This window comes from Poecilia reticulata, linkage group LG12, assembly GCF_000633615.1.
Source record: "Poecilia reticulata strain Guanapo linkage group LG12, Guppy_female_1.0+MT, whole genome shotgun sequence".
Classification (NCBI taxonomy): Eukaryota; Metazoa; Chordata; class Actinopteri; order Cyprinodontiformes; family Poeciliidae; genus Poecilia; species Poecilia reticulata.
In genome coordinates, this window is record NC_024342.1 from 10,316,512 (window position 1) to 10,331,025 (window position 14,514).

At 34.8% G+C, this 14,514-nt stretch overlaps 2 protein-coding genes across 2 annotated transcripts in view; both read right to left on the bottom strand.

Moving 5' to 3' along the window:
- Window positions 1-256: 256 nt before the first annotated feature.
- LOC103473529 (protein NLRC3-like) lies at window positions 257-9,599 on the bottom strand. The gene is made up of 7 exons (XM_017307701.1): window positions 9,527-9,599; window positions 8,690-9,412; window positions 5,493-7,317; window positions 4,345-4,521; window positions 2,757-2,933; window positions 2,347-2,393; window positions 257-2,037 (listed from the first exon to the last, which is right to left on the bottom strand). Exons 2-7 carry the CDS (start codon window positions 9,198-9,200, stop codon window positions 1,514-1,516), a joined length of 3,261 nt encoding a protein of 1,086 aa, XP_017163190.1. The 5' UTR covers window positions 9,201-9,412; window positions 9,527-9,599; the 3' UTR covers window positions 257-1,513.
- Window positions 9,374-14,514, bottom strand: part of LOC108166747 (uncharacterized) — a 6,200-nt gene continuing 1,059 nt past the window's right edge. Inside the window, exons 2-5 of the mRNA XM_017307721.1 lie at window positions 13,074-13,111; window positions 11,300-11,902; window positions 9,777-10,165; window positions 9,374-9,412 (exon numbers count right to left, since the gene is read on the bottom strand). Of these exons, the coding sequence (XP_017163210.1) occupies window positions 9,374-9,412; window positions 9,777-10,165; window positions 11,300-11,816 (945 nt within the window). The 5' untranslated portion in view covers window positions 11,817-11,902; window positions 13,074-13,111. The remainder of the gene's footprint in view (window positions 9,413-9,776; window positions 10,166-11,299; window positions 11,903-13,073; window positions 13,112-14,514) is intronic.

Sequence of the window (14,514 nt, forward strand, 5' to 3'; positions counted from 1 at the left end):
TTATAAAATATAATTTTTCTTTTCTTAAGGTAAGGGAAAAAAGTTAAAGGTCAGTTTTATCAATCACCAAATTTGTTTTCAATACAGAATAAAAAAGTATAATAAAAAATCTTCTGGATTTCATCAAACAGTTGAAATAACAGGCTTGTATTTGATAAAGTTGAAAATGTACATGGAAAATTCAGAAGAAATAAAAACCCAGTTTTAATGTCACTGGTTTAAAGTAAAAGTACAGAAACGTGTCTAAAAAATATCAAACTCAGAGGAAAAAAATATTTCACATAATACAAAATATGCAGTCTAAATTTACCTAGCTTTCAGAGATGCTTTAGAAACGACTTTTATTTTTGTTCACATCTCCCATTAATCACAAACATAAAACATTTCTTAGACCAAAGCATATTATGAAGAAGTTTTAGTTTTGTTCTCTTTGCTCGAGTCTTTAGATTTGTCTTTGACATGCCTCACTCAGCAACGGAGGACTTTGAGATTCTGGTTCTGATGAACTCAAATAAACCCAGATGTCTCATTTTGTCTTATAGAAATTAATTGCTGGTCCAAACATGAAGCTGATTATTTCACTATGCATATAATCATAATTACATCCTGGCACTTTATTATTTTTAAATGTGCAACCTTTTGAATTTAGGTAATGCAGTCAAAAGATGTAAACCAATAGCCACACTAGCTTTTTTGTTAAATCTAAATAAAAAATAAAATTCACATCACAAGCTAATATTATGTGGTTCCAGTTTTCACATTGTCTGCACAAAACAGCAGCTCCATCAGAAAGTTGACCACAGCTTCACCATTTGTCTCTTATTTATTGCTGATTGTTCTTCAGAGCAACGCTCTGCTGAAACACAGTCATTCTGCTGCAACACGTGTTCCTGGTGATGCTTGTGATTAAAGTTATAATTACACACTTCCGTTCTAAGCAGCTCTCTAAGAGCACATTGCATGTCCACAGCTAAAATATAACATTGTTTGGAGTTTTCAATGATGTAAATTATGAACCACTCTGTGAATGTTGTCAGCAGTCAATCAAATTGTTTTGGTGCCGTGCCCTCCTCGCCATTGCTTGTAGTATCCCTGAAGTAGATATGAAGATCTGAGAACAGCCGGGCTGAGTCATGCCGGATCTACTGATGGAAAATGAATCTGGCTGAGGTGGACCGAGACCGTACTGGTTAGAGGTGGTCTAGTGGAAAAGCACCTAAAGACGTCACACAACAACATTCAAAGAACTGTTTCAGTTAACTAAATGAAGACTTTGGAGTGGCCTAGTCATAGCCCTGATCTGAATTGAGATGCTAAGGTGGCATGTCTTTAAAAAGCCTTTTCATGCTGAAAAACCTTCCACTGTGACAGAATTATAACAATTTTGCAAAGATAAATGGATAAAAATTCATGCACAGCTGTAAAACACTCATTTGAAGTTATTGTAGACTGCAAGCACTTTTTCACACCACTCTAAGTGCTTACAGTCTTTCTAACTTGTGCTCTCATAAATCTACAGATCACACAAAGTCACAGAACCTTTCTTAAACCAGAAGGCTGGAAAAAGCTCTGCTGTGAATTTTGCTTTGAATGTATGAATCAAGCTCCGCTCCTCTGATGATATATTGTAGTAACTTAGAGTTCCTCCTTCCCAGTCAAGAAACACACCTATTTTGTTGCATGTAGAGACTTTGATTTCTTCTTCTGTGTTTTTATGCATGGCTTTGTATCCAGTCTTGGAGCAGAGCAGATTCCAGGACTTGTCGTTGCATCCCAGTCCACCATCACGGTCCCAGGTTCTACCTACATCTTTATATGCCACAGCTATTCCCAACTCGCCTTTCCATTCCACTTCCCAGTAACAAAGTCGTTGCAAACCTTTGTCACAAAATACCTGGGTCCTCTTGAACATTTCGTCACTTGTATTTCGCATTTCCAGCTTCTTGACATCGTTATCAGTTATTGCCTTTTTGTTGTTTTCAACCAAAATAAGTCGTCTGCTTGCTGAGTTCTTATCAAACATAAGATCTGTTCCATCTGAAAGTGTTCAAGAAGAAAATCAATCAAGTTTTGTGAAAATGCAAATGATGACAGTTTCAGAATGTGTACTGTTTTTACCATAGTGAATCCATACATTTATATATTAAATCTGCTAAATCTGGAGAATTAAGACAGTTGGTATTTTGTGATTTCCTTATATATAAAATCTTTTTTACATATTTTTATATTACCTGTTAAATACCCTTAAGATGAAGAAGTTCTAACCTTCATTTTCTAACCTTCAAACATGTTTCATCTTGTAATAATAAAATGTGAAAGTGGTGAGGTAAAAAAAAAACAGCTTACATTTACTCCAACCAGGTTTTAGACGAAGTTTTCCTTCATAGTCAAAGCTGTGCAGAGTGAAACAAGAAAGATTCATTTATTTTAGTATGGGGGAAAAAATCCCATACGAAAGCTCATTATTATCTTATTTACAATGCAGTGTGTGTATTTTATTCACATTATTGTCAATAAAATACACAATCATGTATTATTGTGTATTATTGTGTACTGTCATAGTTTAATTCTTAAACTATGACATTTATCTACATATTCAACTACGCCTAGCAATTTAAGTAACAGTAGGATCCCTCATAAATACCTGATTGCTGTTAAAAAGGTTCTATTCAGACATGGTCCATCATATATTAGATTAAGCTATTTTTCTACAAATGCAATAATAGTACAAAATATTGTCTTATTTATTTACTCACTTCACTGTCTCAAGTTTCTTGTTTGGATTCTCAACTATTGCATTGAGAGCCCTCATCCCTTTGTCTCCAGGGTGATTATAACTCAGGTCCAAGTGTTTAAGAGATGAGACTCTATTGGACTCAATAGCTTCAGCCAGAGAAATGCAGCCTTTCTCTGTCACCTGACATCCTGCCAACCTGCACAAAGACACAATTTTGGATTAGAAAAACAGCTCACTAAAATTTGACAGTGATACAAAAGTTTAATATTTTATATTAGATATGTAGATTTATTTCACAGAGTAGAAATTGCTTATTGTAATTTTGATAGTTAAGGCCTACAAATAATGAGACTTCAAAAGATGGTGTCTCTTAACATTACAATATTGCGTTTTATTTTCTTTTTATAACAATAAATGTATTGATTATTTCCTCATGCATTGCTTCCAATGTGACATTCTTTATTCTTTGAATGTAATTTTCTGTAAAACTCAACTCGGGTTTAAATCAGAGGTGCTCAAACTTTTTGTCCGGTGGGCTAAAATCATCATGTCAAAAGTAGGCGTGAGTCAAGAAATTAAGAAGACACAAATCAAGCAATTAGTTAGATTTATTTATTTATTGTGGGGAAGGGACCTTATTCATTGTAGACCCAAAATATAAAAAGGATTTTGCATGTTTGTTGTATCAAAAGTAAAGCATTTAGTTCTCAAATTTTTGTGGGGCTTGATTGAACAAATTTACCTCAGTATGAGAGAGGCCTGGAGTCACTTTCAGTGAAAACATTTGCTACATTTAGCCACATTTGATAAATTAGATCAAAGCTGATTTGGGTGCTTTTCCATAAAAATATCTTGATCTACTTGTTATCTAAGCTTCGACATAAAAAGATGAATAGTTTGTGTTGTACTTAGTATTTTCCATTGTAAGAAAATTATATGTAATATTTTTACCGATTAAAAATAAAAAGTTAAAGAAAAAAAATGGTATTATTCTTGAACTGAAGTTCAGGGCCACAAAAAAAATGAAATAAAAAAAATAAAAAAAATAAATCCAATCAATCCAAGGGCTACAAATGGCCAGTGAACAGCACTTTGGACACCCCTGGTTTAAATGGTAAATGGCCTAAACTTGTTAGCATTTTATCACGTCCATTGGACTCCAAAGTGCTTCATACCACATTTGGTCATTCACTCATTCACACACACATTCTATACCAATGTCGGCAAGGTGCTCAAACTTTGTAGCCACAGCCTCCCTAAAACAGCCTAATAGAGGAGAAGCTGCCATGCACCAGGGCCACTGGGTCCTTCTGATCACCAGTAGGAAAGTCAGGTGAAGTGTCTTAACCACAACACAATGGTGTTCAAACTGGAAACCTACCAGTTCCAGAATAAACTCTGACCTCATGACTCACCGTCACCCTTAATGAAGACTTTCAAATTATTTCCTTTATACATGGGCTGCTCATCTCTCATCTTTAGTTTTATCAGTCTCAGTACCTGACCATTTTCATAGGACTGTTGTATTATATTGACACTTAAGTTAAAATAGTGGCTATTTGTAACACTGGTTGAATAATTACGTTCATTAACTCTGAAAAACCTACTTGAGAGTCTCCAGTTTACAGTTCATATTTTTCAACCCATCAGCAAGTCGCATCACTCCAGCATCTAGCAAATCATTATGACTCAGGTCCAACTCTGTAAGATTTGAGGATGGTTTGCTTAGGATTGATGATGTCAGACCTTTGCAAGATTCTTCAGAGAGTTCACACCAACTCAGTCTGTAAAAAGGTCCATGAAAACAATCAAGTTAATTTAACAAACCATGTGTGGTTTTCTCCTAAAATAATAAAGGATCACAGTAAAGGAACAAAGTATGAGTTTTGTTTTAAACAACAGTAAAAAACAAGTCATCATGTTTGTGTTGTCAAACTGGAATCACACCTTCAACGGCAAAAGCCGTAACTCTCATGTATAACATTATTTGTTCATAATGAAGAAAGTAATATGAAGCATTACTCTGAACTAATGAAATATAGTAGACACTTGAAAGCAATCTAATGAGTATTTTGACAATAATAATTTATAACTTTCTCTTAATGAAGAGGTGAAAATTAAGTATGTCATTTGAAGATTATGATTGAGTGAGTTTTTTTAGTTATAGTTCAAATTAAACTGATGGAATGATGGCAATTATACAAAGGTATAAATTCATGATAGCCTTAAAAGTAGTGCCAAGGTAATAACACTTTTTTATATGTGAAAAATCAATGGGATTATTGGCGATTATTTAATGGTCTACAGATTGAGAGTGAATGACACAACTTGCCAAACACCAATTTGACTGATAACCAGGTAGCTTTCAATGCTTTACCAAAGTAAGGATGAGTATGTGTTTTGTGGCCATTGAATATCATCTTAATAGCGTTACTGTCCCTTCAAGGCAGCCCTAATGAACAAGTGCCTGCTAGTTTAGAGCTCTGGTTGTAATGCATTACTATTACCACAAGAGAACAGCAATGTAAAAAACAAAAGAGACCTGCTAAAACAGTGCAGGGCCTTGGACATTTGCACATTTGTAGATTATTTTTCAAATTCGCAGCTCAATATTTGTATATTTTGTTTCCTGAGGGGATATTTTTAAAGCAGCTACTGGTATACAGCTATGAATTGTTTTTTGCATCAAAATCCTAAAACACTGAATAAATATGACAAGTAATAGCTTTGCAAGAGTTTTTATAAAAATACTTACAAAGTGGTGTTTGAGACTTTGACCACTGGCATCATTCCCAGAAGAACTTTCTCTGATTTCAGGTATTTCTTAAGATCAAACACTTCAAGCTTTTCATCTGATGTCAGCAGCACAAAGGTTAAAGCTGACCACTGAGAAGCAGTGAATTTTTCAAAAGGTTTTTCTTCTGAATTAAGATAATTTTTGATTTCTTGAACAAGGGTGTCGTCATTCAGCTCATTAAGACAGTAGAAAAGATTAAGGTTTTTCTCTGTGTCACTGTTGTTCTCTCTGATCTTCTTCTTGATGTATTCTGCTGCTTCCTTACTAGCGTCTTTGTGTTTTTCACTCTTATCCATCAGATCTTGAAGTAGATCCTGATTAGATTCTAGAGAGAGACCCACTAGGAACCGAAGGAACATGTCCCAGTCCCCATGTTTACTCTCAAAGGCCTTGTCCACTGCTTTCTTATAAAACTCTGAGGCAGTAAGGTCAGAGGTTGCTGAGGTGGATTCTGTGAACACATTTTCCCCTTTGTTAGTAAAAGAGTGGAAAACATGGAGAGCTGCCATGAACTCTTGAATGCTTTTATGGACAAAGCAAAACATCTTCTGTTGGTATAGATCATGATTTGCTCGTTTGATCTGAGTTAACAACCCAGAGAAAACAGCAGCTTTGGTTACATCAGTCCCACAACTGGTCAAGTCTTCTTCAGTAAAGAGAAGGTTCTTCTCCTCTAGTCCTTTGAAAGCAAGTTTTCCCAAAGATAGGATTGTTTCATCATTAGTTTTATCACAGAATGTCTCCGTTCCAGAGGTTTCAGAGGTTGACTGATCTGTATTATATTTTACTTTTGTCTGTCTGCGCTGGAGCAAAAGGAAATGTGTGTACATGTCAGTCAGAGTTTTTGGCAGTCCAACATCTTGTTTTCTTTCAACAAAGTCCTCCAAAACCTTTGATGTGATGAAACAGAAAACAGGGATGTGACACATCATGTAAAGAATTCTTGATTTCTGCACATATGACCAGATTTTTTCAGCCACCTTCTCATCACTGAATCGCTTCATGAAATATTTTTCCTTTTGCTCATCATTAAATCCTCTCACTTCTGTCATTCGATCAACCTTTTCTGGAGGAATGTTGTTGGATGCTGCAGGTCGGGAGGTGATCCAGATTTGAGCTTTAGGGAGCAAATTTCCCAGGATRAGATTTGACAGCARAACRTTCATTRAGGTTGGTGTTKTRACATCASTMCATTTATTKRTKKYWYTGAACTCMAGATCAAGACGACATTCATCAAAACCATCCAGGACAATCAGAATCTTGTACTTGTCATAGTCAGTTATTTCAGATGTCCTCATTGCTGGRAARAACTGATGAATCAGATCTTCTAGACTGTGTTYTTTATCTGCTCTCAGATTTAGCTCTCGGAAAGGAAGTGGGAAAATGAAAGAAAAGTTTTCTGTTGCTTTGCTCTCTGCCCAGTCAAGTATGTTTTCTGTTGCTTTGCTCTCTGCCCAGTCAAGTACGTACTTCATTGAGGCAAATGTTTTTCCTATTCCTGCCACTCCAACGGTAAGGACAGCCTTAATGTTTTGATTACTATTTGTAGGTTTGAAGATGTCACAGTATTTAATAGATGTTTCTTCATTTGTTGTTTTGAACTTTGCATCTTGAACCTCCATGGCTTCATTTTGAGCTCGCTCTCCTTCTATGATGTAGAGGTCAGTGAAAACCTCGTTGAGAAGAGCTGAGGTCTTCTGTCCATCAATCCCTTCAGACACACTGGTAAACTGATCTTTTAGTTGACTTTTGAGTTTTCTTTGACTTGTGATATCAGGCCTCTCTGAAAAAATAAAATGTAAATAAACAAAAAACAGATTAAATAACTTTGAAAAAAAAGTTATATATTTCCATATATTCTTTTGACAAATGACTACCAATTGCAAACTATAACCTGTTTCTGTGTGACAAAGAAATGAGTTGTAAAAACTAAACTTGTTCAATTTTGTGCTTATAGGGTTTTATGTAGTAAAAATCCAAGCACAGGAGACTAAAACCTAAAACTACAGAAGTTTCCGCATCACTCAAAATCTACGCGGGATCATAGATTTGTGTCAAGGCAATTTCTTGCTGCCATGTGATGAATTAAAATTATGAGTTGTAATGTATACAGCAGTGCTTATACATTTTAGACTCTAAGTGAACGCACCAGGAAATTCTGAGTACCTGATATGCAAAGTGTGCTTGCGTGTTGTATGGACCAATAAACAACATGAAACAGAGAATAAATCTACAATGTAACTCTTCTTTGAGAAGTGTGTCATAAGATTCAACTAGTAAAGTGACATCGACTTCTGCAAAAAGGAACAGCTCTGACTTTTACTTTCCAACCTTGAAGAAACACTGATATAAACCTGTTGGTGCTGAAACTCAACAGTCAGCCTAACTTAGAGAAAGGTGCTGAAAACAGACTTGGGCCAGTTCTGTGAGAATTGAAAGAGAAACTGGCAGCGTAGACGTACATCTCTTGCAACGCTGATTGGTCAGTTGCTGACAAGTGCCCTGGAATGAAATGGGGAGGATTGCTCTATGTCAGCATGGGAGCAAAGCCGGCATCATGTCAATTGCTTTGGGTTCTTTAGACTCTAATCACGTAATAAAATAAACTAAAATAGTTTAGTTACAAAACTTAAATCAATTTATGGAATCGGTTTCCCCAATTCATTTGAGCTAACTTGACTTGTCGGGTTTTACAGTGTGCTTAGATTCCTTTCAGAATTATATATATACTTAATTTTATTTTTAACATTTGCCCGTTGTGTGAGTGTAACCTTAGTTTGTTTAATCTGTCATATGTAGAGTGGAATTACTGCTTTTAAAATATATTTTGTGTCTATCTTGTTTTTTTATCAACTGTCTTCACTTTTATAAATGAAACTTAATTGTCAGTTTCTGAATAACTTTTGCAACCTGAAACCACAGTGATTTCGTTGTGACTTACTTTTATTGTGTATATACATATCCCTTTGGAATGGATTCATCCTTGAAAATCATTGTGAAAGTAACATGGCTAATTAATTTATAAATGTTAATATAATTTTAAGTAGTTTTAACTAAAAGTCAAAATTTTGTAATTTTACTGATGACAGTATAAATATTAGAAAAGACATTTAAGTTCAATCTAATTGGAAGAAATTAGCATCTGCATATCTTACCTCGTATTTCTGTCAGTCTGTCAATGATGCCATGAGGGATTTTCTCAGCAGCTTGAGGCTGAGAGGTTATCCAGATCTTGGCCTCTGGAAGCAGGTTTCCTCTGATAAGGTTTAATAGTAAGACATCGACAGAGGTTGGTTCTCTGACATCAGTCAAAAAACTCTCTTTATACTTTTCAAAGTCTAAATGTTGATATGCATCGAGGCCATCCAACAGAAACATAATATTTAACTGGGAATAGTCAGAGATGATGATATTTTTGGTCTCCTCAAAGAAATGGTTAAGAAGCTCAAACAAACTGATGTTATTTTTTATCGAGTTGAGTTTTGAGAAGTCAATTAGAAACAAAAGTTCTACAGGTTTTGCCTGGCCAGAGAATAACTTTTTAAACCAGGTGAAAATTGACCTATTATCATTTTCCTTTTTAGCCCATTCTTTTATAAATGTTTTCATATGAAAAGATTTTCCTACACCAGTTTCTCCAATGGTCAGCACTGTTCTAGTTTTCATTTCTTTCCCATCTTTGAAGATCTCAGAAGTGGATGCCACTTTTGTAAACTTGTTCTGTTTACTTTCCACTTCTTCAGAGCCATTTTCTCTTCTGATGATATGTTCTGTTGTTCTCTGGTTTGGATGACTGATTTCATTGTTTTCGTCAGTGATTTCTTTCCAAAATCTATTTTTCAGACATGATTGTAGATTCTTTCGTTGCTCATCGGTTTCTAATCAAACAAAGCAAAGTTGTACAAGGATGTAAAATCATATAACTCTTGAACAAAGTCAACAAAAATATAGAAGCTAAATTAAGAATAATTGACTTAGACAAATATTCTTACCTTGACATTGAACAGTTTTCTCAATATATTCAGAAGGAATCTTATCAACTCCTTTTGGTTGAGAAATGATCCAAATATGRGCRTCAGGAAGCAGATTTCCTTTGATTAGATTCGTTAGCAGCACATCCATTGATGCTGTTTCCTCCAAGTCTTTAACTTCTTTGTTGTTTACAAAGTCAAGAGGAAGTTCACATTTTTCCAGGCCATCAAGAATAAAACATATTTTATTATTGCCATCAATGGAAAACACAGCATTTTTTTTGTTGAAGAAATCATCCAGCAGAGATTCCATGCTTTTTACTTCATTCTTCTTTGTTTTCAACTCTTTGAAATCAAAGGTCATTAAAGCCTTTATGTGTTTGTTGGAGTTTCCATTTGCCCAGTCGATCATGAACGTTTTTGTCTGGAATGTTTTACCAATTCCAGGGACTCCTTTCATCAGTACAGTTCGCACATTATTGGACCAACCATGAAGTTGTGAAATCAGAGAGTTATTGTTGGTAAATAAATCTTTGGGCGTGATTAAGTTCTTTTTCCCACTTTCAAACTTCACTATCTCTGAGAGTTTTGGGTCATTTTCATGTCGACCCACCTCCTGAAGTATTACTTCCTTCAGGTATTTTTCCTCCTTGGCATCTCCTGTCATTGAAAAAATATGATATGTGAATAACAGGAATAATAACTCCATACTTGAAACACTGCTAGAAACACTATCAACAATCTGACAACAAGTTAAACTCAGCTAAATAATACATTGCATTAAACTCACCCAGTACATTAATATGTTTAGACTATAGATATTTTTGACTTGAAACATCAACAATTGTCAGATGCAGTAGTGATGTGATCTGTATCATAAGCATGGTGGTTAACATACTGGTTAATACAGTGTCGTTAGGCGCATAATAAACATGGTGGGCCTCCAGATTGTACCTGTGCCCTGCGAGGCTAAGCACTGTTTATTTATTGTAAATATATTTTTATACAAAGGTAATTGTGATAGGAAAGACAGATTAAGCTAAGTGGTTCACAGTAAACTGGGACTGAGTGACCCCACATATCACGCCGTCATGCACCTCAAAACTTTTGTAACTTGCTGTGGACGGCGTCCACTCCCTTTAACACAAAACTGTGTATTTGGAAGATGGTCTTGTATGGGGGAATTTTTCTGCCATAATTCAAGAGCACACATTTTCAGTCTGAAGTCAGGATTTCATGTCTTTCTTCTCAAAACTTGTAATGATTGTACTAAAAACTTCTCACGCTCACACTTAATCTCTGGTCGGACTCTGTGCTTGCTTTTGAAACCACCTTTTAGCACAGTCGCCTAGCAAGCTCTCAGCCAGCAGAATGAAAGTGTTATAATGGGTGTGTTTGTTTCCTTCTAGCAGGTGTGCCTGTGTGGCTACTATTGATTGTAGCAACCACCCACTGGATGTACGGAGTTGGTTGGGTGAAAAAACTCCTGCCTAAGATCGTAAGGCTGTTAGTGGTCAGTAGCAAACTGCTGGTGGATGTTTAGTGTAAAAGGGAGCAGAAAGCTGAGGCCGTGGCTTCAAAATAAAACCATCATCCACTGCCATATAAAACTAAAGCACCAGTGATTCCACTACCTAGAGAAGAACCTCACTGAGCTTTGAACAGGATTAGTCAAAAATTATGTAAAGTTATAAAATCATGGAAAATCATATAACTCTTGAATACATTCAACAAAGATGATTATTTTGTGTGCAAGCAAAAGTAAGTTTAATTGATTTAGACAAATATTCTTACCTTTACATTGAACAGTTTTGTTGATATATTCAGATGGAATCTTATCAACTCCTTTTGGTTGAGAAATGATCCAAATATGAGCATCAGGAAGCAGATTTCCTTTGATCAGATTCGTTAGCAGCACATCCATTGATGCTGCTTCCTTCAAGTCTTTAAGTTCTTTGTTGTTTACAAAGTCAAGAGGAAGTTCACATTTTTCCAGGCCATCGAGAATAAAACATATTTTATTCTTGTCATCATTGGAAACCACAGCATTTTTTTTGTTGAAGAAATCATCCAGCAGAGATTCCATGCTTTGTTCTTCATCCTTCTTTGTTTTCAACTCTTTGAAATCAAAGGTCATTAAAGCCTTTATGTGTTGGTTGGATTTTCCTTTTGCCCAGTCGATCATGAACGTTTTTGTCTGGAATGTTTTGCCAGCACCAGGGACTCCTTTCATCAGTACAGTTCGCACATTGTTGGTAAATAAATCTTTTGACGTGACTACGCTCTTTTTCCCACTTTCAAACGTCACCATCTCAGAGATCTTCGGGTCATTTTTATGTTGACCCAGCTGAAGACGAATTGCTTTCTTCAGGTCATTTTTTCCCTTTGAATCTCCTCCTGCAATTTTTACATGAATTATATGTGAACAACAGGAATAAACATAACATATCTGATCCACGTGATTGACAACACTCTTTAGACTATATTTTCAGCAATAATCCACGCTCATTACACATATTTCCTCCTGGCATCCAGCCATCATCAACATCAAGCTTTCAGAATTAATGAATAGAAACAATCTGTATTTCTTCCAGGAAACAATTTAAACTCAGCTAAAAAGTGATAAGAGTCACAGAGTGTCCCCCTGAGCAAATTGCTATTAGTTTACACCATTGACATTTTTGTCTTGAAATATCAACTATTAACAGGGGCAGTAATGACAAGACCTGACAAATACTGGTTTAAGTATCACAAAATTTGAGGCTTTATAATTTAAGAAGAGAAAAAAACGACTTGTTCTTCTTAGAAGTAATTAGTTTTACTTTCCCATGTAAATTGTTTTCTTAATGTACAAATGGAAACACCAACAAAAAAACTTAACTTTACAATTAAAAAAATCTAATTTGACATTGAAAGTCTATCTCTTAAAGAATATGTATTCATTAGTCTCTAAAGCCAATGGCTAGGCCTGTTGCAATAAACAATAAATCAATTAATCACATATAAATGAAAATTATTTACCTAATTTTGATTTATTGGGTTTATCGTTTCTTCCTGCCTTTTTCTATTTTTATTGATGATACTGGATGAGAAAAGGTTCAACTTGGTGCTCTCCGCTGATCCTTCCCTTCCTCATTTTCTTACCATAAGGAAAGAGTGAATTATTGCATCATGTAGTCGGATATGTCCATCTTCTCCATCTAAATCTAATGATTGTTGAAGGGCAAAACAGACTTCATAATCTGTACTCTTTTAGTTGAATTTTTTTTCCCACTTTGGTTTTATGTTGTGTTTAGTTTTTATCCAAGTGCATTTTTGTTAATGGAGACTGAGTGTTTATTTTGTTTAACAGTTCCAGTGTTAAGTGTTCTTTTGAAAATAAAGTGTATTTTTGGCAGAATGTGCTTGCATTATTATGTCATCACCATTACATCAGTTTAAAATGGTCTTCAAACAATAGTATCGTTTATTGCAATAATGTTTGAGACAATTAATCGGTCAGCAAAATCTGTTATTGTGACAGGCCTACCAATGGACTTCCAAAATTGTATTTTTAAGTAATACTTACTTGTGTCAGATGTCCCAGATTGGTTGGCATTAGAAACACTGCAGAAACAAACAAGACATTTAACCGTTTTGATTTACATTTATTTAAACGAACATGTGCTGACTGATCATGTTTAAGTTAAAAGACTGGATTTGTAATTTATTTTTGCTAGATCCGGGACTTTATCACAATTATTTTAATTAATTACATACATTTTAATGTGTTAAAAATATTAATGCAATTAATCACTTTTTTTCATGGAAAGGTAGCAAAGCCATTCAAACCTCAAATACCATCTCAATCCCATGTTGCAGCAAGCACAGATGTCCCCAACACTAAAGTCAGCATTTACAGTCCATATTTCTAAAGAAGTAAATTTTCAAAGAAGTGAAATGAATGATAAGGGGGTTCCTGAAACACCTGAAAGCTGAATGGCTATAATAGCACTTTGTAAGAATTTGGATAGGTTACATAACCTAATTAACCAATTAAAACAATTAATTATCATTGTTGTTGACTTAATATGTCTATTTATTCAATAACAGTTTTTGCATTGGACATGTTTATTTCGTCAATCCATGGTTTGTTTTAATAGACAAAATTACAGTGACTTTCAGTTGGCAAAACAATTTGCTGGCATCAATTCAACCTATGCAGAGTAATAATAGCATGCAAAGAATTTATTTTTTATATTACGAGAATTATATATTATAAGAACAACATCATAATATTACAAATATTAGGCCACATGCATAAGCTATCCTGTAAATGTTTAATGATTAAGAGTCAACAAATATCAAGTGAACATTTTATGTGAAAATACAATCAACACAAAAAGATAACATTGATGGATGATATAGCAGGGTTTCCTCCAGAAACTTGCAAACCCAGGTGATTCACCAATGGACCACTGTGTTTTTGTGTTGAAAATATGTTAAAAGTGGACAGGAAATTTGATTTGAATATGACTAGGTAATGCCAACTAAAGGCAAACACAAAAAATATAATTAAAATAAATATTTTTTTAACCTCACTTTATCTTAAGTACCGTAATCAGCCTTCGCATTTTAAAACAAGCCATGTATTTCAGTTTCAAACTTAAAGAATTTATGGTATTAAGTTTAAGAACTTAAATAAAAATGCTTTGACCTGTTGTAATGAAGAGATCTTCATTACTGGGACTGTTTTACTTAAGTCTCTGTATAGCACTTTATTTAGCACTGCACTTTTAACAGAGATTTGCACATAAATAACAATTTGCACACAATAAGTTTTAATTGTATTTATTGAGGATTTTAGTAATTAGCATGTAGCCTTTTGTTCTGGGCTCTGCACAGCTGCTCCTCATTGACAAGTGAGGYGGTTGCCTGTGAAGGGAGGATAATTGTTACTCAGCAATGAGCTACTGGTGGGTAAAACTGAGCAAATGTTTGTACATAATCTGTTAGGTGTGGAGTGCTGA